The sequence below is a fragment of the Bos indicus x Bos taurus genome, chromosome 10 (genome assembly GCF_003369695.1).
Source record: "Bos indicus x Bos taurus breed Angus x Brahman F1 hybrid chromosome 10, Bos_hybrid_MaternalHap_v2.0, whole genome shotgun sequence".
Lineage (NCBI taxonomy): Eukaryota > Metazoa > Chordata > Mammalia > Artiodactyla > Bovidae > Bos > Bos indicus x Bos taurus.
In genome coordinates, this window is record NC_040085.1 from 31,357,476 (window position 1) to 31,381,827 (window position 24,352).

Here is a 24,352-nt window from a genome sequence, read left to right on the forward strand (position 1 = left end):
ACTTCTCCCAGTCCCCTACCCCTCACACCTCTCCCAGGCCCCTACCCTCTGCACCTCTACCAGGCCCCTACCCCCAACATACTTCTGCAGCCCCTACCTCACAGATCCACGGGCTTTTGGGCAACTCCACGTGCACCTCAGGCTGGAAGTATTTGGGGTATTGGAAGCAGGCAAGGTTTGAGCAGCAGGACTCCAGGCAGGGTGAGATGTGCTGGGTGTGCTCGAAGGACTCCGTCACTGTCACCAGGAGGTCCTTCTCTGGAAGAGAGGACGAGAGGGCTGAGACCCCCAGGAAGCCTCTTGCTTCCCACACTCACATGGCCCACTAAAAGGCCTAGCTGGAGGCACCCAGGATAGGGGTTTAGAATGACCAAGGCACTGGATAAAATGCCCCAAAGCCTTGTTCTGAAGGGCAGGGCAGGGCCCTGGAACCTGCACTTCAACAGGCTTGTGCATGAGATCTGAGATGCTGAGTTCTCTGGACTAATCCTCCTCCTTCTCTGCAATGTGCCCCCAAATCACCCTCCCACTGCACTGGAAGCAGCCCCCCTTTCTGCCAGTTTGAGGGTAGAACCTCTTCCTTCCCCTCCCTCCACCTGTGGGGCTCTGAGGCTGTCCTCTTTCCAGGCAGGGCTTGAGTGGGGGGATGGGATGTAGCGCTGAACTGGAGGGTCTCGTAGTTGTGGATCTGTTAGGTCCCTGTCAGCTATAAGATGCTAGAACTCTATGAACTGGAGTCTGATTAGAGGAAGCGGTGCATCTAGAGGGCCCTACCTGCCTTGGGTGCTGACCACCGCGCTAGACCCAGGGAATCCCTGGTCTGACAGGCTGCAGCGCAGATCAGTATGGACAAATAGGCAGTGCTGTGCCCTTGATCCCTGGCCCAGGGCGCTGGCCAGGCTGGGAAGCTCTGAGGGTCACCTGGGGGCCTGGAAGAGCAGCCTCCTTTTAGGGCAGTGAGAAGGACAGGGGTTCGTGAGGGTAAGAAGATCCCGAGGACTCAGCCAAGCTTTGGGTTCCCCATCGAGCCGAGGGCGGCCATGGAGCGGCCACCCTGATGTTGATAGAGTCAGAAAACAGCACCATTCCTGCCTCCCACCCGCCAGCAGGCAGAAGCGGTTGAAGGGCTCACTTTTCCTCTTCTTTGGCCTCCTGGATTCTGCACAAACCTCCAGGCAGGACATTTGTCGAGACTGAAACAAAGGAAGGGGGGTCATTTTGAGCCCATGCTGCCTGGGATGCTCTACCAGGCCACACATTCCCAGAGACTGATCTTGCAGGGAGAGAGTTCCTTGAATCCTGAGGCTTTAGCTGCATCGAATTAAAATGGCTATACTAACAGCCTAATTATGGGAAACTTTTAACTTCTGAATTTAATGCTTTTAGGGATTGGAGTTAGGGAAAACTGGGATGAGACTGATTCTGGGAGGAGGCTGCAGACTAGTGGGTGCTTTTATTAGGGGGTTCCTAGGACACGGTTGTGGGAGATGGGGGGATGGCCCAGATATTTTCCCCCCAGGAGCAGGAGCCCAGCTGCTGCCCCCACCATGCCCTGGCTCCCTTTGTCTGGCTTCAGTTAGCCTGCCTCCTAGCGGGCTCTGGGGCAAGGGTCCAAGTTGGGCCTGGTTTTCCTTCCCACAGTTCTGTTCTCTGAGAGGAGCAGCCACAGGTGGCCCTAGAGCCACAGGAGACTCTGGAAGGACAGTTACCACCAGCACGCCGTTCGTGATGAGGCTCTCAGGTGGAGAGGGGCTGAAAAACAAAATGAGAACTCCTGGTCAGTCTTGTCATTCTTTTTTTTTTTTTTTTTTTTAACTTATTTTATTGAAGTATACCTGAGTTACAACATTGTGTTAATTTCCACTGTATAGCAAAGTGGTTTAGTTATACACACATATGTATATATTCGTTTTCATATCAATTCAGTTCAGTCGTGTCCAATTCTTTGCAACCCCATGGACTGCAGCATGCCAGGCTTCCCTGTCCATCACCAACTCCCAGAGCTTGCTCAAACTCATGTCCATTGAGTCGGTGATGCCATCCAACCATCTCATCCTCTGTCATCCCCTTCTCCTCCCACCTTCAATCTTTCATAGGATCAGGGTCTTTTCCAATGAGTCAGTTTTTCACATCAGGTGGCCAAAGGATTGGAGTTTCAGCTTCAGCATCAGTCAGTCCTTCCAATGAATATTCAGGGTTGATTTCCTTTAAGATTGACTGGTTGGATCTCCTTGCAGTCCAAGGGACTCTCAAGAGTCTTCTCCAACACCACAGTTCAAAAGCATCAGTTCTTCGGTGCTCAGCTTTCTTCACAGTCCAACTCTCACATCCATACACGACCACTGGAAAAACCATAGCTCTGACTAGACGGACCTTTGTTGGCAAAGTAATGTCGCTGCTTTTTAATATGCTGTCTAGGTTGGTCATAGCTTTTCTTCCAAGGAGCAAGTGTCTTTTAATTTCATGGCTGCAGTCACCATCTGCCCCCCAAAATAAAGTCTGTCACTGTTTCCACTGTTTCCCCATCTATCTGCCATGAAGTGATGGGACTGGATGCCAGGATGTTAGTTTTTTGAATGTTGAGTTTTAAGCCAACTTTTTCACTCTCCTCTTTCACTTTCATCAAGAGGCTCTTTAGTTCTTCTTCACTTTCTGCCATAAGGGTGGTGTTATCTGCATATCTGAGGTTATTGATATTTCTCCCAGCAATCTTGATTCCAGCTTGTGCTTCCTCCAGCTCAACATTTCTCATGATGTACTCTGCATATAAGTTAAATAAGCAGAGTGACAGTATACCACCTTGATGTACTCCTTTCCCAATTTGGTACCAGTCCCTTGTTCCATGTACGGTTCTAACTGTTGCTTCTTGACCTACATCGGATTTCTCAGGAGGCAGGTAAGGCGGTCTGTTGTTCCCATCTCTTTAAGAATTTTCCACAATTTGTTGTGATCCACACAGTCAAAGGCTTTGGCATAGTCAATAAAACAGAAATAGATGTTTTTCTGGAACTCTCTTGTGTTTTTGATGATCCAACAGATGTTGGCAATTTGATCTCTGGTTCCTCTGCTTTTTCTAAATCCAGCTTGAATGTCTGGAAGTTCTTGGTTTATGTACTGTTGAAGCCTGGCTTCGAGATTTTGAGCAGTACTTTGCTAGTGAGTGAAATGACTGCAATTGTGTGGTAGTTTGAACATTCTTTGGCATTGCCTTTCTTTGGGATGGGAAATGAAAACTGACCTTTTCCAGTCCTGTGGTCACTGCTGAATTTTCCAAATTTGCTGACATATTGAGTGCAGCACTTTCACAGCATCACCTTTTAGGATTTAAAAAAGTTCAGCTGGAATTCCATCACCTCCAGTAGCTTTGTTCGTAGTGATGCCTCCTAAGGCCCACTGGACTTCATATTCCAGGATGTCTGGCTCTAGGTGAGTGATCACACGATCATGGTTATCTGGGTCATGAAGATCTTTTTTTGTACAGTTCTTCTGTGTATTCTTGCCACCTTTTCTTAATATCTTCTGCTTCTGTTATGTCCATATAATTTCTGTCCTTTATTGTGCCCATCTTTGCAGGAAATTTTCCCTTGGTATCTCTAATTTTCTTGAAGAGATCTCTAGTCTTTCCCATTCTATTGTTTTCCTCTATTTCTTTGCACTGATCACTGAGGAAGGCTTTCTTATCTCTCCTTGCTATTCTTTGAAGGAGAAGGCAATGGCAACCCACTCCAGTTCTCTTGCCTGGAAAATCCCATGGATGGAGGAGCCTGGTAGGCTGCAGTCCATGGGGTGGCTAAGAGCCAGACACGACTGAACGACTTCACTTTCACTTTTCACTTTCATGCATTGGAGAAGGAAATGGCAACCCACTTCAGTGTTCTTGCCTGGAGAATCCCAGGGACGGGGGAGCCTGGTGGGCTGCCGTCTATGGGGTCGCACAGAGTTGGACACGACTGAAGTGACTTAGCAGCAGCAGCAGCAGCAGCTATTCTTTGAAACTCTGCATTCAGATGGGTATATCTTTCCTTTTCTCCTTTGCCTTTTGCTTCTCTTCTTTTCTCAGCTATTTGTAAGCCTCCTCAGACAACCATTTTGCTTTTTTGCATTAATTTTTCTTGAGGATGGTCTTGATTGCTGTCTCCTGTACAATGTAATGAACCTCCGTCCATAGTTCATCCGGCACTCTGCCTATCAGATCTAGTCCCTTAAATCTATTTCTCACTTCCACTGTATAGTCATAAGGGATTTGATTTAGGTCATACCTGAATGGCCTAGGGGTTTTCCCTACTTTCTTCTATTTAAGTCTGAATTTGGCAATAAGGAGTTCATGGTCTGAGCCACAGTCAGCTCCTGGTCTTGTTTTTGCTGACTGTATAGAGCTTCTCCATCTTTGGCTGCAAAGAATATAATCAGTCTGATTTCGGTGTTGACCATCTGGTGAGGTCCCTGTGTACAGTCATTTGCTGTGTTGTTGGAAGAGGGTGTTTGCTATGACCAGTGTGTTCTCTTGGCAAAACTCTGTTAGACTTTGCCCTGCTTCATTTTGTACTCCAACACCAAACTTGCCTGTTACTCCAGTTATCTCTTGACTTCCTACTTTTGCATTTTAGTCCCCCATGATGAAAACGACATCTTTTTTGGGTGTTAGTTCTAGAAAGTCTTGTAGGTCTTCATAGAACTGTTTAATTTCAGCTTCTTCAGCATTACTGGTTGGGGCATAGACTTGGATTACTGTGATATTGAATGGCTTGCCTTGGAAACGAACAGAGATCATTCTATTGTTTTTGAGATTGCACCCAAGTACTGCATTTCAGACTCTTTTGTTGACTATGAGGGCTACTCCATTTCTTTTAAGCGATTCTTGCCCACAATAGTAGATATAATGGTCATCTGAATTAAATTCTCCCATTCCAGTCCACTTTAGCTCACTGATTCCTAAAATGTCGATGTTCAGTCTTACCATCTCCTGTTTGACCACTTCCAATTTACCTTGATTCATGGACCTATCATTCCAGATTCCTATGCAATATTGTTCTTTACAGCATCAGACTTGACTTCTATCACCAGTTACATCCACAACTGGGTGTTATTTTCACTTTGGCTCCATCCCTTCATTCTTTCTGGAGTTATTTATCCACTGATCTCCAGTAGCATATTGGGCACCTACTGACCTGGGGAGTTCATCTTTCAGTGTCATATCTTTTTACCTTTTCATACTGTTCATGAGGTTCTCAAGGCAAGAATACTGAAGTATATGCTATTCTTTTTCATATACTTTTCCATTATGATTTATCATGGGATATTTAATTCCCTAAGCTATACAGTAGGACTTTGTTGTTTACCCATTCTATACATACTGGTTTACATCAACAAATCCCAAATTTCCAATCCAACCCTCCCCCACTCTCCCACCCACCCTTGGCAACCACAAGTCTGTTTTCTAAATCATATCCTTCTTGACTGATTTCTCACAAAGGGGACAAAGAGCCTATATAGAGTCAATAAAGAGATAGCAGAACCTTCTTAGTGCTTGTGAAAAATACTGGCTTAAGAAGCCTTAGGAATTGGCAAGGAGAAAACTGGCATACATTTAAAATAAAATATCCAGAAATAAAGATTTATAGGATAGAGGGAGTAGAAGAGTTTCCTTTTTTTCTCACTTAAAGGATAACTGTTCTTTATGTCCAACCAGATGCAACTGCATGGAGTTATAAGGATAAACAGGTTGCAAGAAAAGGCTGGAGCCCACCGCCTAGCACAGATGTGAACAGTTCTGATAGAAAAACGGATCCCTCCTCCGTTCTGTGCTTTAATGTGTGCATTAACAAATAGTTCTGACCCAGCCAGAGAGGGGCCTTGGGAGTGTGAAATGTCTGTGTTACAAACCCGAGAGAGCCTCTCTGGTTACAGTTAGTCTAGGGAAGTCCAGAGCCTCCCTCTTCAACCTAAGCCCAAGAGGACTGTGTCTCCAGGTCAACCCTTATTCTGACGTAGTTCCTCCACTTTCTGATTCACCCAAGGAACACTTTTCCCCTTAAAAGTCCTGTTAAACCAAGAACCAAAGGAGAGAGCTCAGATTTTCTTTACTGTGAAACAAATGAACTTGATTTTAACTTGCCAAATTAAATTTTAATTTTAAGTTGATTTTAATGAGGACCTTCAGTCCCAAGACCCCCTACACATAGGATTCTCTGGTTGGATCTTGACAAGCCCTCTGTTCTAATTCCTGCCTCTCATTGTCCCCCTGTTCGTGGGCTGATTGTAAGTCCAGGGGATTCAGTCCTTCCAGGGCTAAGAAGCCAGCTGCCCAATCAATCACAAGGCACCCTGCTGTCCCAGGGCAGGCTTGTCCCCTCCAGGAAGGGGCCCCCCCTCACTGCCCCTTCCTTTCCTTCCTCTCCCTTCGTACCCTTCTTCCCACACTCCCAACTCTGTGACCCAGGTCCATGTGAGTCCACAGCATAGTCATACCCCTAGGAACCTGGATCTTTTTCTTAGTTGGAAATGATGAGAAATAATCCCATACCTTGGCCCCGAGCTTCCCCTTGACTTGGTTCCAGAGTTGGAGCTGGCTGCAGAGGGGCACAGCAGCCCACTCCAGTGCTCTTGCCTGGAGAATCTCAGGGACGTGGGACCTGCTGGGCTGCCATCTATGGGGTCGCACAGAGTCGGACACGACTGAAGCTACTTAGCAGCAGCAGCAGAGGGGCTGCTTCAGCCCCGGGTTTGGGGGGAGTTTGTTCTAACAGTTCTGGGTCCAGGAGGAGACACCTTAGTCCTGATGTCTTTCTTAGCCTGACCTCGGGAAAGTCCCATCCCCATGGTGGCAGGAAGTCTTCCCAGGAGCCACTATCAGAAATGCTGGGGATCTGAGGCAGATGAATTGGCCAGAGTACTAGATCTTTATAGCACTGACATCAGCAGACCTGGATGAGAAGGGGTGGAGCCCAGGCACCTACACTATTTAGGAACTCCCAAGTGATCCCCATGCATTTGATGGGTGTCAGGGGTGGGAGTGGAAGAGGGGGTACTGCAGGAAGAAGGTGCAATGCCTGTGAGCAGAAGCCGCTTTGGAATCCGGACCTTGGTGGAAGCCTGGGGGGCTGGGTCCTACTCACCTCTCCTCCAGCAGGAACTCCACTTCCAGCTCCTCCATGCCCTGCAGGGGGAGGAAGAGACTGCAGTTGTGATCTGTGTCTCCACTTCTCTCCAGACCAGGATTCTTGCCACCCTAGGAGACCCTGCTGACATGTCCGTGTCCGTCCCACTTGGTGGTCCTGCTGTCTTAGAGTGGGGGCAGCTGCTCTTGGCTCTTTTTGTCCTCCTTGTCTCTCTCCGTCTCCAAGTCTTTTTATCAGGAACATCATTGACCACCCAGAGGAGGTCAGGGTATGAAGCTGACCCTCAGCCCCAGCAGGTAAATCCCTTTGCCCCAGAACATGTGCTGTTCATCTTCTCCCTCCAGCTTCCATCGTTCTCCTGCTTTCCCAACAAGCTCACTGTTTGGAGCAAAGGAGAGCTGAGATGCTGCCCCGGCAAGCCCAACTCTGAAGGCTAGGGGCCCGTGCTTTCATTTTCTGCTTTGCATCTCTTGCTGTGTAACTTCAGGAATTCATGACCTCGTGGGTCCTTAATTTCCTCCATGGAGCATGAGCCAGGTGAGCACAGGGATGCTCGTCCCCTGAGATGTCCAGGTGCCTGGAACAGTGCCTTCCCTGTGTGTGTGTTTGTGTGTGTGTTAGTCACTTAGTCATGTCTGACTATTTGTGACCCCATGGACTGCAGCCCACCAGGCTCCCCTCTCCCATAGGGCACTCAAATGCTTGTTGGGTGAATCAACAACATCCTGGGCCTTTCAGCAGATTTGCCCTCCTTTGTCTTGTCTGTCCTCTGTACCCTGGGGCCATCCCAGCAGCAGGACTCTGAGTGAAGAAAGGGAACCAACATTTACTCCATCTCCGTTTAGTACTCTGAACTGGGCTTGTTCTTTTATTTGCTCAGTCATGTCTGACCCTTTGCGATACAACCCCATGGACTGTAGCCTACCAGACTCTTCTGTCCATAGGATTTTTCAGGCAAGAATACTGGAGTGGGTTGCCATTTCCTTCTCCAGGGGATCTTCCCAACCCAGGGATTGAACCTGTATTTCCTGCATTGACAGGTGGATTCTGAGCCACCTAGCCACTGAAACAGTGCTGCTGCTGCTAAGTCGCTTCAGTCGTGTCCAACTCTGTGCGACCCCATAGACCACAGCCCACCAGGCTCCCCCGTCCCTGGGATTCTCCAGGCAAGAACACTGGAGTGGGTTGCCATTTCCTTCTCCATTGCATGAAAGTGGAAAGTGAAAAGTGAAAGTGAAGTCGCTCAGTTGTGTCCTACTCTAGCGACCCCATGGACTGTGGCCCACCAGGCTCCTCCATCCATGGGATTTTCCAGGCAAGAGTACTGGAGTGGCTTGCCATTGCCTTCTCCGGAACAGTGCTAGGTGCCTTAATTATGTATTCCCGTTTAAGCTCACAGTGACCCTGTATGGTAGATATTATTATCACAAGAGACAAGGAAATAGAACTCAGAGGAATTAAATCTATAGGTTGCACAGCTAGCAAGCCAAAACGCTGGGATTTGCACAGCAGCACTATCTTCTCTCCACTTGGCTACAGAGAGAGGATCCCATAAAACAGCATCTTAGGAGTAACCAGCTTCCCCTCCCGAGGCAGGAGGCTGAGGGCGGGGGCACCCACACCCACCTCTGTGTTGAGCGGGAACTTCACGTGGGTTTTCTTTCGGAAGCAGAGCTTGGTGAGGTCATAGAGAACTGTCAAGAGATGGTCATCAGGTGTCACCGTGTCTTCATCACAGACGCTCAGCTCTAGAACATTCTAGGGGAGAAGGGGTGGGGTGTGAGTCTGGTCACTGAGGCTGCATCCACCCATTCCCAGGATGAGGGGCCTGACCTCAGTCCTCGTGAGTAGTGGGTCTTAGGGATGGGGGTGAGCACAGCTCAGGTGTGAGGGACATTCGTGGGGACATGAATAAAGGGAAAAGTGAAAGTGTTAGTTGTGTCTGACTCTGCTACCCCATGGACTGTAGCTCACCAGGTTCTTCTATCCATGTGATTTCCCAGACAAGAATACTGGAGTAGGTTTCCACTCCCTTCTCTAGGGGATTTTCCCGACCCAGGGACCGAACCCAGGTCTCCCACATTGCAAACAGATTCTTTACTGTCTGAGCCACCAAGGAAGCCCTGGATTAAGGGAGAAAAGTGTCTATTCCCTCCTTTGCAACTCTCTGAGGCCTTCCTGCCCTTCTTCTCTGGTTCTCCTACTGGGGAATTTTGCTCTTTTATAAGCTTGGCCAGGGCCTGTGAAGTGTGAGGGATTTCATTTCACATAGGGGAAGGATGGAAGGACACAGCAAACAAGACATTTGCCAAGATATAGCATGTATCCAGTGCTGGGACCCAGGAGCTGAAGACAGTTCCTTTGGTACAGAAAACACAATTCAGGGACACCATTACATTTCATACTCCAGGTAGAGAGGTGTGGCAAAGATTACAGAGGCTTTGATTGGGTTGGGGTGAAGTGTTGGAGCTCTATCTTTTGGCTCATCAGCCCCTAAGTGATGTCTCGTGGGTGGTCCCAAAGCAGAAGGTCAAGGGTGGAGCAGCTACCCTGTCATCTGGCCGAACTCTGAGATGACTTAGGTGACTAAGATTAGCCTCTGGATTAGCCTCTGAGGCCTCTTGTTCCAAGGATCCTGGGAGATGTAGGTTGGGTCTGGATTTGCCTCTTTTGTCCCTATCTAGTGGACCTGAGATGGTTCTGGGGCTTCCTAGTGAGTGGGATCTGCTGACTTTGTAATTGCTAGATACCAGGAGTGGGACTTCACTAGTGGTCTGGTGGTTAAGACTTGGCGTTCCCAATGCAGGGGGCATGAGTTCAATTTGTGGTGAGGGAGCTAAGATGCTACATGCCACACGGTGTGGCCAAAAAAGAAACCAGGTGTGTCCTAGAACCAACCCAGCAGCCCCAGAGATCTACAGAAAAAAGAAACACACATTCTGGTTTCAAGATGGCATAGCTCATACTGAAACTCCCCCTTTCTCAACAAAAATCTTATATATGATAGAAAAGACATTTTTAAAACAATAAATATAAAACTCTACTTGAAAACAAACGGATATGTCATGAACTAAAAAAGGAGATGCATTCCTAAAATATGAAAGTGGTAAGCTGGATGGAGCTGTCAAGCCTCAGATGCCTCAGGACTGGCTCTGACGCCTTCATGATGAGGGTAAATTTATCTGAAGGGGACCCTGGGGCAGCTGTCAAAACTCAGGATGTTCAGGACAGGATTCTCCCACAGGAGATATGAACTCCATGTAGTCACATATATCTGAAGAAGGCCTATGCCATGAATCAGCAACTCAACAAATGAAAGAGCACACACCCAAGGAATTAGAAGTAAATTAGCCATCCAAAAAGGATTTACAACAGTGAAAAATTTGGCATTAGACTGGCCTCGGACCTATTGAGAAGATTGGCTCTTCTCTCTGTATCCTTCTGCTTGGTGTATGTTCTGGAAACACACTCAATTTGGGGGCAGGAGACAGTTCTAGGGACAATTTAGGGAAAGGACAATGATGGTAGAAGGATAACTATGCCCAGAGGGACAAATACGAGACAGGCAGAAGAAAGGAGTGGGTGAGTGGGGAGACATGGGACAAGAAGTGGGTAGAAAGAAAGACAAATAGGCATGAGAAGGCCACGTGAACAAAGAGAAGGACAAGCAGGCCAGGAGGGAGCGGACCTGCAGGCAGGGCAGGCAGGTGCTGTCCCCGTGTCTCACCTTCACTTGGCTCTGGATCTGGAAGCTGAAGGTCTCATTCCATTCTGGGTTTTGGCAGTTGGAGACGGTCCTAGTCCTCAGCCTCTTTTCACTGGCAGTGGGCAGCCAGAGGCTCACGAAGCAGTCTGTCAGGCTCACTGTCCGAGGAAGACAAGGGTGAGGGGGTGAGGAGCCAATCCAGGTCTGAAGAGGAGAGAGTGTGGAGGCAGAAGCCAGAGTGAAGCCTCGTCTCAGCTTCAGGTCCCCTCTTGACTCACGGCCCTGACTCTCCAGAGACCTTTGTCCCAGAACCCTGAGAAGGTCATGGACTGCAGGCTGGAGGTTTCAGAGGGGACGCAGGACCCCCTGCCTGTTCTGAAGACTGGAGATGGCCTCTGGCTCTGCTCAGAAGCACCCTGGCTCTTGTTGGTTTGGGACAAGGTATGGCTGTGACTCTGCACTTTTTTTGGCTTCCGTGGTGCCTTAAACAGTAAAAAATCTGCTTGTAATGCAGGAGACCTGGGTTCAGTCTCTGGGTCAGGAGGATCCCCTGGAGAAAGAAATAGCTACACACTCCAGTATTTTACCTAGAGAATCCTATGGACAGAGGAGCCTGGTGGGCTATAGTTGATGGGGTCGCAAAGAGTCAGACATGACTGAGCAAATAACATACACACACACATGGCTGGGCAGTTTTCTCTCTGCCAGGGGACAATCTGAAGGACTAGCCACTCAGAGATCAAGTTTATCTCTTGCTTTAGCCCAGAGCACCAGGGAAGCCAAAGTAAGGCTCAGCTCTGGGCTGCGGAGAAGCAAGGATTAGAAGGGACACCGTTAGGGAGGAGGGAGTCAGGCCCAAGGCCCAGTGGGGACAGCCTGGAGCAGAACAGGCTATTCAGCAGGATCTGGGACAGGAAATGCAAACCATGTGACCGAACATCTCAGATGCACCCATCTGGGCTTTGTATCTATACTGGTCTCCCCACATGGACCGTGTGGCCCAAGAAACCCTCATATCTAAGACCACATACTTTATTTTTCATTCAAAAGAACAACATGAATGTGATGATGCTGTGTGTGCTCGAAGGACAAAGCTGTGACCCCAACACGTTCTCCTAAAGTTAAAGAAGGCCTCCTGGGTTTTCTTTTTGGAGCAGTGGCAGGCACAGGGATAGGAATAGGGTGAAAACCCAATGTCCTGACACCATTCCACCTGGGAGGAGGGAGGAAGAGGTGCCCCGATGGCCCTTGTCACTCTTCTGGCAATCTGCTGGGTGTAATTCCCAGGACACCCACAAGATACATAGAGAAGGGGAAAAGTCAATACAGTTTCCAGTGTTAGAGAAGCTTCTTCTAGATGATAAAGCAGCGAAGGGATGGGAGTTCTGTACTGATAGGACTGATCCGAACTAGTTCCTAATTATAATTAATAATGTCCTCTGAGAATGGAACCAGAGGTGACCCCTCCCCACAGACTGACTTAGTCCTATATTGTTACTACATTGAGAACTTCATCAGACTTAATAACCATGGCTTGCATCATGAGCATCCCTGGTTTCTGATTTCATCCCCTCTGTCTGGTTAATCTTTCAGGCTAGTCTTTCACCATTCAATGAACTGGAATTCATGGCCTTCCACCCATCAAACAGAGGTGAGATAACACTGTCTTTAAATGTCATAATCATCATTAATCCAAACACAACAGAATCAAAAGAAAATGATGACATCATCCTACCATTCCTTCCATGCCCAGCTTGTTCCTTCTCACTATGAACTCAGGCTCTCACATTGAGTTGATTTAACTCCTTGGTACTCTCCAGCCTGTCCACTTCTCCCTACTTGCATGGCCACTGCCTTGGTGCATGCCATCTTCATCTCTGCCATCTCTTTATCACTACCCCACTGGGAACCCTGTCTTCTGTCCTGCCCCACCCTCATCTTTTCTCTCTAGAGAAACCAAAGGGCTCTTTTCCTATCGGTCACTCCCCAGTTAAAGATCCTTCAGTGGCTCCCTGCCCACTCAGGCTGAGTCCCACCCACTCCGCATGGCTACCCCTCCCACTTTGCCAGCCTCACATCATTCCTTCTCCCTATCATCCCAGCCCTGCCCTGTCCCCAAACACACACACACACACACAGGCATTCACACATGCATGCACACATACACTGTTGCATGCGTGTGCTCACACTCACTCCAAACTCCAGCCAAACCCAGCGCCCTGTAGGTCTCAGAAGGCCATGTCGCCTTGCCATGAACACCCTCCTCTTCCTCTTTCACACTACCCTTCTTCCACCCTTTCAGGTTGCAGAAGGGACCTCCCTCCAGAAGCCTTGCCTAAGCCCCTAAGTCTGGGCCAGGAGCCCCTCGTAGCCCGACGCCTCCCGCTCTTCTCCTGATGGAGCACTGCTGACAGGTTGGTGCATGTGTCTCTACCACCCCCTGTGCCCTGGGAAGCCCAGGAGACCCAGTATTGGCACCGCTGGATATTTGTGACTAAATGAATGGTAGAAAACCCCAGCTTCCTGCTGTTGGGATATATCAGCACCCCAGAAATTCTGGGCTGAGTCACCATAGATATAGATAGGTAAGTTGGTGTGTCTAATGGCTCTGTTCAGAGGGAGACTCCCTGGGGACCTGCTCAGTCCTCCTGGGCCCTCCTTTGGCTTTTCCTGGGCTCCAAGTCCCCTCCTCTTGGCCTGCCTCCTGTGCAGGGGGAGCCTGAAGGCAGGGACCCCACAACCCTACACCCACTTGCTTAGCACGATTTCACAGACCCTGGAAAGGCCCCTTTTCCTCTAAGATTCCTTTTCTATCATCAGTCAATGCCTAAAATTGTCCCATTAAATCCACTGGGCTTTTCCTGGTGGCTCAGATGGTAAAAAAAATCTGCCTGCAATGCAGGAAACCTGGCTTTGATCCCTGGGTTGGGAAAATGCCCTGGAGAAGGAAATGGCAACCCACTCTAGTACTCTTGCCTAGAGAATCCCTTGGACAGAGGAGCCTGGTAGCTTATAGTCCATGGGGTTGCAGAGTTGGATTCGACTGAATGACTAACATACACAAATCCACTGAAGTCTCAGAATTTTTGACCTAAGGCTTAAATCTCCAGTTAAGATTAAAAACAAAACAAAACTCCTGGAAGAGCCAGCATTGGTCTACACACCTACACATCAAGCATAAATTTTTTTTCCAGTTCTTTTGCAGAGATCCATTCTGCCTGTCCCCCTAAGGTTGGGAAGGAGAGTGCAGCCCAAGAGAGGATAATCCTGGGGAGGGATGATGGTGGAGGGAGGCCGCCAAGCTCAGATGACAAGCTGCAGCATCATGAGCTGACTCTAAGGTAGTGACTGTTGTTGCGTTGGCAATTAAGAGTGCTTAAGAAAGGATGATCCAATTCTAAGAACTTTGGGGAATTTCCTAAGCACAGATTGGTTCTCATCCTTGTTCCTCATGAAGTGAAAAAGGGCTTGGTCATAGGAATGACATATCTCTTTTTCCAGAATGTGGGTGGCCAAGATGACTTAACCATCTCTACTGATATCAAGAACATTATCTTCCTTAGAGACACCCACCTCACAGCTCTTGGGATGCTGGTTTGAATTTTAATTTATTGTCCCAAGGGGAATAAAAACTCTGGACAGCTGCAAGATTTCCAGGCCAGTTCTCTCGCAGCCCTGACCTAGCTCCTTGATGAGGGAGCCACCCCCGAATCTCATCCCTTTGGGGCTCCTGGAAATCTTAGAAACTCAGGCACCTCTTACAGGACTGAACCAGAGGGGAGATCATTTTTGATCTAAGCCAGGAGGAACGATTTAGGGCGAAGGTGACCCAGGACCTGCAAGATGTCAAGATAGTCTCCACCCAGGCGAGGCAGAAACGAGCCCAGCCCGTGACAACTGTGGAACCAGATACAACGTGACCTGGGCTGATACCCCAGACACCGTGACTGCCCCCAGCTCTGTTCCTCAGGGAAATGAGGAAAACACAGACATGTTCCAAAGGGGACCAGGTACCCTTGAAGGGCAGCCTGTGTGCCAGAGGCACATGTGGGGGAGAGAGAGAGGAGGTGGGCCAGACCTTAGCCCGTTTCTCCGGCTGCCTGCTCCTCACCTCACCTCCACCTCTGGGGCCCGCAGGTGACGGTGTAGCAGGAAGTGCCCTGGATGGTGGGAGGGTCTGAGAGCACAAGTGCAGGCCTGCCTGAGAGTGTGAGGCCCGCATGACACGCAGGGCGGGGACAGAGCCACCTCTAGAGGAGCCAAGACGGGCGAGGCCACTGCAGGCATGTGAAAGCTGTGACCTGTCCCCGATGGGAGTGGGGTGAGGTGTCTGACAACCCACTCTGGTGTGGAAATGAAGGCAAAAGAGGCAACCAGGCTCCGGATCCAGGGGACACTTCCAGGCTCCTCACATCAATTACTGTTGGCCTGGGAGGCCCTGAGAAGCCCAAGAAGTCCCTGGCCCCCTGGCCGACCTGGGAACAGAGCCATGCTGGCTGCAACTGATGGCATGGGCTCTGGACACTCACCGTCCCGTGGATGGGGTCTGAATCCTACCTGGTCCCTTTGTTCTCTCCTGGGATGTAGGGCCCTCCCTTCCCCACCTCCACACTCATCCTTGCGCTGCGGTGTTACGGAGATAGCTTTGCAGTAGGCTGTCAGCCTCTTCCCCAGGGCTCCTGCTCCATCCGCACAGAAGCCCTCGAGGTCGTGCAGTCCCTGCCTCAAGGACTAGGGTGCCACCTCGATTCCCATCCATCCTCTGAATAGCCCGGGCTCCTTCTCCTGGCTTGTCCTTCCTACCCCTCAGCAGGCCAGACCTGGGATCAAACACTGATTCTGCTTGAGGCATTTAATCCTCATGTGCAAATGGGTCCCACAGCACTGCCCTCAGGTTGAGGAGGATGTGTGGTGTCTGCCTCGGGCAGGCCCCCAGCAGGTGCTGGGGGTGGAATGCAGGAGGAGTCCTCCCCCAGATTGGGCTCCCAGACCTCTGGATGCTCACATCTTGTCCCCTCAGACCTCAGGCTCTCAAAGCAGCCTTCCTTAGCTACTCCCAGTTTTCAGTGTCCTTTAAATCCTGTGGTGACAAGATCAGAATGTCATCCTCTATTAAAGAAAGTGAGAGTGTTAGTTGCTCAGTCATGTTCCACTTTTGCAACCCCATGGACTGGTAGCCTGCCAGGCTCCTCTGTCTGTGGAATTCTCCAGTCAAGAACACTGGAATGGGTAGCCATTCCCTTCTCAAGATCTTCCTGACCCAGGGATCAAACCTAGGTCTTTTGCACTGCAGGCAGATTCTTTACCATCTGAGCCACCAGGGAAGCCCGCCATTGCCTATTACCACTCCATGATTGCTTTGCATGTAGACGCCTCCCCTTGCGTCAGGCTCTCCCAGCATAGTTGAGTCCCAGGCCAGCATAGTTGAGTCCCAGGGTGAGGGCAATATAAAGGAGCTTTGGGGAACCTGGAGCCCTTGGGCCATTCCTGTGTGGTTGCCAGTAAGTGGGAACCCCCTCAGTCATGGGCCCTGACACAGAGCTTTGTCCTCCTTGAGGACCAGGCTTCCTCCCTGGATGGTGGGGAGGTGAGAGCAGCATAGGGAGGGGCTTTTGTTCTACCCACCCAGATATCTTCATTTCTTCCTGAAACCAGAGACTTCCCTGGGCCCCTGTGGCCTGGGAATGCAGCAGAGGCTGGGATGAAAGGGAAATTAAAGCAGCAAGAAGACCCTGAACAAAGAGCCCTGGTGAGTCAACCATATCCATGGGCTGAATGCAGAACTGGGGCCCTGGCATGCACTGTAGGGCCCGTCTGGGATCCAGGTCCTGAGAAGAGCACTGGAGCTGACTGGCTTCATGGTCCCCAAGGGCCTCCCCTTCCATTTCAACAGCCCCTAAACTCATGCCCAGGGTTGGGGAAGCTGACTCCTGGAAGGGATCCCAGGGAGAGGAGAGCAGGGAGGAGAGAGTGAGGTGGACAGCCGGGTGAGGACTGCAGGGGCTGCTTGTACCAAGGTTGCAGCTACAGGGAGGGGCCTGGAAAATGATACAAACCTCAAAGTCTGAAATACAACTTGAATACAGAACACACACAGACACACATATGCACACAGACACACAGAGCGACCCCTGACCATTTCCCCTCTAGGCCTGTCTCCATCCTGGCCCCAGAAGTGGAGAGGAGGGAGGGAAGAAGGAGGGGGAGACTCACCCACGTCGGCCTGTCGGACGTTCTTCATGCGGATGACCCTCACTGTCAGCAGGTGGCATGGAGACAGCCCCTCCTGTGGGTGGAGAGGACACTGGACTCACTCTTCATGCAGTGGTGGCAGGTGGCCTTGGCGGAGATAGCAGCTCAACCTGGACAGGCTCCCACTGCCCAGACTCCAGTGACCTCTCCCCTGGGACCATCTGCGGTCTGGAGAATGCTTCTGGTCCCCAGGGGGTCCAAGGCTGTGCAGGTGAGGGGCTTTGTCCTCTATCCTCTCTGAGCCAACACACCCCAGAGGAAGGACAGTTTCGTGCCTCTTCTGTCCATGTCTTTCCTATTTGGATCTTGGAGTTGGAAGCCCTTTTCCTGAGCATTTTACCCAGGCTTAGAGGAGTCTTTTTTTTTTTTTAATTTGAGGATAATTACAATTTTGAGATGATTTTTGCCATATATCAACATGAACCACATCTAGGTATACATAGGTCCCCTCCCTCTTAAACCTCCTTCCCCATCCCATCCCTCTGGGTTGTCACGAAGTACTGTCTTTGGGTTCCCTGTGTCATACAGCAAATTCCTACCGGCTATCTATTTTTATATACAATAATGTATATATTTCAATGCTACTCTCTCAAATCATCCCACTCTCTCCTTCCCTCACTGTGTCCAAAAGTCTGTCCTTTATGTCTGCGTTACATGAGTCTTTTTACTGTCCACTTCCAGCCCATGCCCAAGGCAGACACCATCAGACTCCTCCAACCCACCCAATGATGTTTATAGAGGCCTCTGAACTGGAACCCTTTACACTCTGAGTCATCCACTCCATGTTACAAGAGTCACCTTCTACCCTTTTGAGCAAATTCAATTCTTCTCTATTTAAAGTAGTATTAGGGTTTAGAGGAAACCATGAGAGTGTGAGGAAAAAGAGTCCCCAAAATGCCAATACTCAGAGAAGATCACTATGTATAAATACTTTTATTTTCAACTCAGACTGTCCACAGATAGTTCATCTGCCTTGGCTATTGTCAGATAATATTTGTAATATAATCTACTGAACATTTACTCTAATAGGGGAAGGGTGGGCACAGCAGGAGACCTTGATCTTGGCCGGTGAGAGGACCCACTCAGTTGGCCTTGCAGGGGTCCTGGGGCAGAGAGTGCAGTGCAGGCTGATCATGGCCTTATCCCTAGGGCCCTCCAGCCTCAGGCCGGTGGGTGATCTGGGGACCAGGGACAGACAGAGGGCTGTGTCCCACAGAGCTCCAGAGCCCTCACCACAGCTTGTCCATTGGTTGGGCTCAGTCCTTGAAGCAGCAGCGAACCTCTCCCTGATCCCCACCTCCAAACCCTAATGGTGGTAGCTCTCTCCATGGGTCACAGTCCAGGGGACCTGCCCTCATTTGGGTGTACTGAGGAGCCAGAGGCCCAACTGGGTCTTGGGTGCCTGGCTCCCTGAGTGATGTCACCTGGACAGTGTCTGAGGACCTGGCCCTGAGGGTGCTACCAGCTGAGATCTGCCTCCTCAGTTGAGCCTCAGCACTGTGGGAGGACCTAGACTGGATGCTGGACAAATGCTCCCGAGCAGGGTAACTGGCCTGCATAGGGAGCTTCCACCTCTTAGCAGAGCCCAGACCTCAGAGGGGAAGAGATGAGCCTTGAGACCTTGCCCTTTCTTGTCAGAATGGAGGATAATATTTGTTTTTAACACCAAAAACATTTTGTACTGAGGTATAGCCAATAGGATAATATTTGGTTTGGTGGAGATTTACAGGAACACTGTGACCTGACCATGACCTGACCTCAAGAACAAAGGCATGTATATACAGTGGAATATTACTAGGCCATAAAAAAGAATGAAACTGTGCCGTTGGCAGAGATGTGGATGGACCTAGAAACTGTCACACAGAGTGAAGTTAAGTCAGAAAGAAAAAACAAATATATATTTATGCATGTATATAGAATCTAGAAAAATGGTACAGATATTTGCAAAGAAGAAGTAGAGACACAATGTAGAGAACAAATGTATGGACACCAAGGAGGGCAGAGCGGGTGGGATGAATTTGGAAATTGGGGTTGACGTATATACCCTGCTGCTGCTAAGTCGCTTCAGTCGTGTCCGACTCTGTGCCACCCCGTGGACGGCAGCCTACCAGGCTCCCCCATCCCTGGGATTCTCCAGGCAAGAACACTGGAGTGGGTTGCCATTTCCCCCTCCAATGCATGAAAGTGGAAAGTGAAAGTGAAGTCGCTCAGTCGTGTCTGACTCTTAGCGACCCCATGGACTGCAGCCCACCAGGCTCCTGCGTCCATGGGATTTTCCAGGCAAGAGTACTGGAGTGGGGAGCCATTGCCTTCTCCGATATATACCCTACTATGTTTAAAATAGATAACTAATGAGAACCCATTGTATAGCACAGGGAACTCTACTCAGTGTTCTGTGGTGACCTAAATGAGAAGGAAATCCAAAAAAGAGGGGATATATACGAATAGCTGATTCACTTTTCTGCACAGCAGAAACTAACACAACATTGAAACACAAGTAAACCCCAATTTTAAAAAAAGGGTCTGACACTAAAAAGTTTGCAACAACTAACCACTCTCCTTCCTCGTCTTTCCTAGAAAAGGGCTTTGCTGAAAGCTTTAGGGAGTTCAGGAGTTTTTAAGGCGTGACCCATCTCCTTGCATGGCCCTGCAACGAACCTTTCTCTGTTCCAAACTCCAGCATTTTGGTTTTGTTTGGCCTCACATCAGGTGCACATTAGTGCATCAGGATACAGATTTGCATTTGGTAACTTTACTATTTTCCAGACCCTTCTCTTATAGTTTCTAATTTCATAAAACCTTTATAATAAAAGTATTGCTCATTTTAAAAATTAAATAATTGACATATAACACTGCATGAGTTTGAGGTATACAACATAATGATTTGATGATATATTTAGTATTGTCATATGGTTACCATAAGAAGTTTAGTTATCCATCACCGCATGTAATTAAAAATTTTTTCTTGTCATGAGAATTGTTATTTTGATGTCTGTCCTTCCAGGCTCTACTGGGGCTTAATTTGTTTTTTTGTTTCTTTTTATTTTTTAATTGAAGGATAATTGCTTTACAGAATTGTGTTGGTTTCTGCCAAACATCAACATGAATCAGACACAGACATACATATGTCCCTGCCCTCTCTTTCTCTCTCTCTCTCTCTCTTTTTTTGATGTGGACCATTTTTAAAGACTTTTATTGAATTTGTTACAATATTGTTTCTGTTTTATGTTTTGGATTTTTGACCACGAGGCATGGGGGATTTTAGCTCCCTGACCAAGGATCGAACCTGCACCCCTTGCACTGGAAGGCAAAAACCTTAACCACTGGACCACCAGGGAATTTCCTAGGGCTTAATTCTAACCAAGAACAATAGGACAATGGCTGGGAAGGCTGTTGCTTGGTCCCTGAGATCCATATATAAGTCATCTTTAGGGCCTTTTCCTCCTCTTTCCCCAACAGCTGCCTCAAAGTTGGAACAAAGCCATACTGACTGTCACATACAGGTCTGAGGATTCTTTTTGTGAGATTAACTCTGAAACACTGAATATTTTCATAGTCAATCACTTGCTCTAATGGGATTGCCTTTTGAGCCTTTTCACTTGGACCAAAGGCTGTACATAGCACTTCTCTTCTGGTTCTGGAAATACAGCTGTGCCTTTGGGCAGACCCCTCCAGGCACATGGGTCCTTATGTGGGCAGAGCACGTGTTCTGATCTGATCTGGGGAGGAGGCAGGAGTCATCTTTCATCCAGGAGAGTGGCTCTGGCAAAGCCTGTTCCCCTGACCCACTTCCTCAGAGGGCAGCTAGAGGACTCCAAGTGGGGAGCCAGCCAAGGCCTTGGCCCAGGCAGGGATCATTCCCCACGTCTCTGAACCCAGGGGTCCGGTCCTCTCAGCCACCACAGCCCTTTTCCTGCCTCCAGGAGGGGCTGTCCTTGGCCCTGCCCAGCTCCCTTGTGTCTTCCCTGGGAGGGAATGAGCACCCACAGCTTCCTGTAGGACCTCACTTGGGGTCTCCCTGCCTTCCAGGAAAAGCTCTTTGCTTTCATCTAACTCTGTACCTTCCGACGAAGTTGACCATTTCTTCTACTCTAACTCAGCAACACTAATCCTTACAGCACCCCAAAAGCAGTTATTATTAGCCTCGCTTTACAGATGGAGACTCTGAGCCTAAGTCCTTTGACCTCAGGCACTCAGCTTGAATCAAAGGAAATTGAGTCTGCATCCAGTTCTGATTTTTGTGGGTATATGATGTAGACCACTGCTGTTTTATATTTTGGCTTTTTGGCTATGAGGCATGTGGGATCTGAGCTTCCCAACCAGAGACTGAACCCACGCCCCGTGCATTGGAAGGTGAAGTCTTAACCACTGGACCACCAGGGAAGTCCCCAAGCTATAATTCTTAACCCTGTGTTCATAACTACAATTATATTGTCACCTTAAACTTGAAAGTGACCCTCGACAAACATGAAGACAGATGCTGCTTGCCCCAATCTTCTCTGAAAGTCTATTTTCCTGGCAGATTTTTTGTTTCACCTTGAATTATCCCAAAGCCCCCAAATAACCCACACACTCCAGCAGCCCTTCTACTTTCAGTACTCTTCTGACACATTCCATCATCTCTCCCCTTATCAAACAACCAGAGCATGTCAGGACTGTAAGAGCTTTTAAGAGAAGTTCCCACTTTCTAGCAGCCACAGAGGGCTGCTTTGTGGTTTGGAGCCTCAGCTTACACCTTTAGCCCAGGAATTTTCAGGAGACACCCAGTTGCGAAGTACTCCGCAAAGCACTCATCCATCTGCCAGCAGGGAGACAGAGCCTCGAGGGTGTGAGAGAGAGCCCAGAGGGGCCGTGCTGGGAGGAAGGCAGCAGGAACACGGGACTCAGGTCTTGGGGCCAGATGATTCCAGGAATTAAGTCTATGAAAAATGACCTTCTGGGATTAAAGTGAATGTATGTATTTTGCTCCTGATATAATTAGCTCAATTGGAGTGATGCTGCTGCTGCTGCTAAGTCACTTCAGTCGTGTCGGACTCTGTGCGACCCCATAGGTGGCAGCCCCCCAGGCTCCCCCGTCCCTGGGATTCTCCAGGCAAGAGTACTGGAGTGGGGTGCCATTGCCTTCTTGGAGTGATGCTAGGCATATGCAAAACTGCATGGTCTCAGAGCTAATGAACACAATAGAAAGATGTAATAGATCAAAGGATAGTGTTTATGACTATGGGAACTAGAAACTGGTGGGTTTATGGAACCCAAGTGTATGGGGTGGCTTATGGGATCTGGGTAAGAACTTCAGGGGCTTGGACAAGCTCGTCCCTCTGACAGGATTGCTAGCTGGGTATCAGAGTGAAAGTTTACCAGCAGATATGGCCAGGCACCAGCTAGTCTGCAGCCCTGGATCAGGGGTGGGTGGTAATCCTCCGGTTCATGAGGGCTCTGGAGGGTCCAGGGACAAGGACCAGAGAGCACTCAGGAGGTTGGAGCTCAAGGCAGGGACTATTTGGCAACCAGTGGAGAAGTGTATTTAGATACTTTAACAACCAGGACCGCTGTGTAGGGACAGGGGGCTGGATGGCAGGTTTCTGGGAAGCCATGGCTCAGGCTGTAGGCACACCTGGCTCCAGCCTCCTCCTGGCCTTGGTCCTTGGGGTTGGTTTCGCCAGGACTCTTTTTCCCCTTAAACCTCCTTAGAACAGGGGCATCTTGCCAGCTCATGTGGAAAAAAGCTTGACTCTCAGGATTGATTATTTTGCAATCCAATATTACCCCTTTCCAGCCCCTTACTTTATAGACAGGGCTTTGGTGGGGAGGTTGGGAACACAATTCATTACCCTCCTCTCATATGCCAGGCTCTGCTCTACCTGCGGGCACTGTATCTGTTTTCAACTAGGCCCCCTGCCCCAACGAGACTCTGGGGAAGGCACTACTATTCCTCTTTGCAGAGAAGAAGACCAAGGTTAAAGAGCTCGCATCTCAAACAGGGTCACACAGCCCAGAAGGGGCGGGGCTGCAGATGTAGATGTACTTGGCTGCAGGGCATTGCCCATTCCATCCACTTGGAGGCTGGCCCTCACCAGGAATTAACCAACTCAGTTAATAGCTTGCTCTGGGTCATGCACTAGAGTAGTCAACAGCAGAGGCAGGAGTTAAACCCTCAGCTCCCGTTTGGAGGCTATCCTAACACCCCAGAAAACTAGCCGTCACCACACATTAGAAGACTATTTAGTTACAGGTGGGTTCCCAGGGTCTGGCTCCTGGTGCAGGTGGGAGTTGGGAGGAGGGTATGACAACCATATTTCAGAAGTAGTAAGGGTCAAGGCTACCCTAACCAAACCAGCCCATGAGGTCTGGGTGCTGATGAGGGAAGACAGCTCCCTGGAAGCCTGTGGGAACTCCCCTCTGCAGGGCTTCTCAGGGCAGGGCCGGCTGGTGATGCCACCTCCTTGCTGGAGAGCAGGGGGTATCCATCAATTTCCTGTGATACTTATGTCAGAGCTCAGGACAGCCTGGCAGTAGCTTCCAAGAGACAAGGACCCTCCCTAAAAGGAGAGCATGCAGATGAGGACTCTATGGGCCCCTAGAATGCTTCCCTGCTAGTCTGAGCAGCTCCCCAGACCATGTTCCTTTTTATCACTCAGACTAGGTGAGGGGTTTGGGCAAGAAGTCCCAGCTCTGAGTTATGGACCCCCCAGGACCTGAGAGGGAAGAGTGCAGCTCTCAGTTGCTTCATTCCTCACTTTAAGGTAAGCTCTGTCCTTTCTGTGGAGGTTTCTCCTCACTCAAGCTCCTGGAGGCTCAATGAGACAAGGGAGACAGGAGCACATGTGGACCAGAAGCTCTTTCAGCACCCCGGGGGCTGTATAGAAACAGCCCAGAAGGTGACATCTATCCTGGACCGGTCAGCGGGGCATCAGGCACCACACAGCCTGGAACTTCCCTCTTGGGATCCTTGGAGACTGAGCAGGGTCTCCACCTCCCACTCCAAGACAAAACACTTCCGGAGCATCATTCATCTCATTCCATGATCTAGTGTGGGCCGGGGAAGGTCAACAGGAAAACGTCACTGCTGACAGTGCTTCCATGGCATGCCGGCAGCAAACTGGAAGACTGAGATGAGGTGGGAAAGCCCAGACAGAACTGGTCCAGCGCCCTGGAGGTTTGACCCATGAACCTGGGGTCTCCCTGGGAGCTGTTATATGGACCCAGGGGTCTCGACCACAAAACTAGGAGGGGCGCTTCACGGCCAGTGGGGACAGGTCGGCAGTAGCACTGGTCT

The 24,352-nt window shown here is 49.5% G+C and overlaps 1 protein-coding gene across 1 annotated transcript in view; it reads right to left on the minus strand.

Moving 5' to 3' along the window:
- The window catches only part of PLA2G4E (phospholipase A2 group IVE), an 80,947-nt gene that overhangs the window by 18,552 nt on the left and 38,043 nt on the right, over nt 1-24,352 (minus strand). The window contains exons 2-8 of the mRNA XM_027553620.1: nt 17,038-17,110; nt 10,846-10,982; nt 8,745-8,876; nt 7,116-7,156; nt 1,710-1,752; nt 1,133-1,193; nt 98-258 (exon numbers count right to left, since the gene is read on the minus strand). Of these exons, the coding sequence (XP_027409421.1) occupies nt 98-258; nt 1,133-1,193; nt 1,710-1,752; nt 7,116-7,156; nt 8,745-8,876; nt 10,846-10,982; nt 17,038-17,110 (648 nt within the window). The remainder of the gene's footprint in view (nt 1-97; nt 259-1,132; nt 1,194-1,709; nt 1,753-7,115; nt 7,157-8,744; nt 8,877-10,845; nt 10,983-17,037; nt 17,111-24,352) is intronic.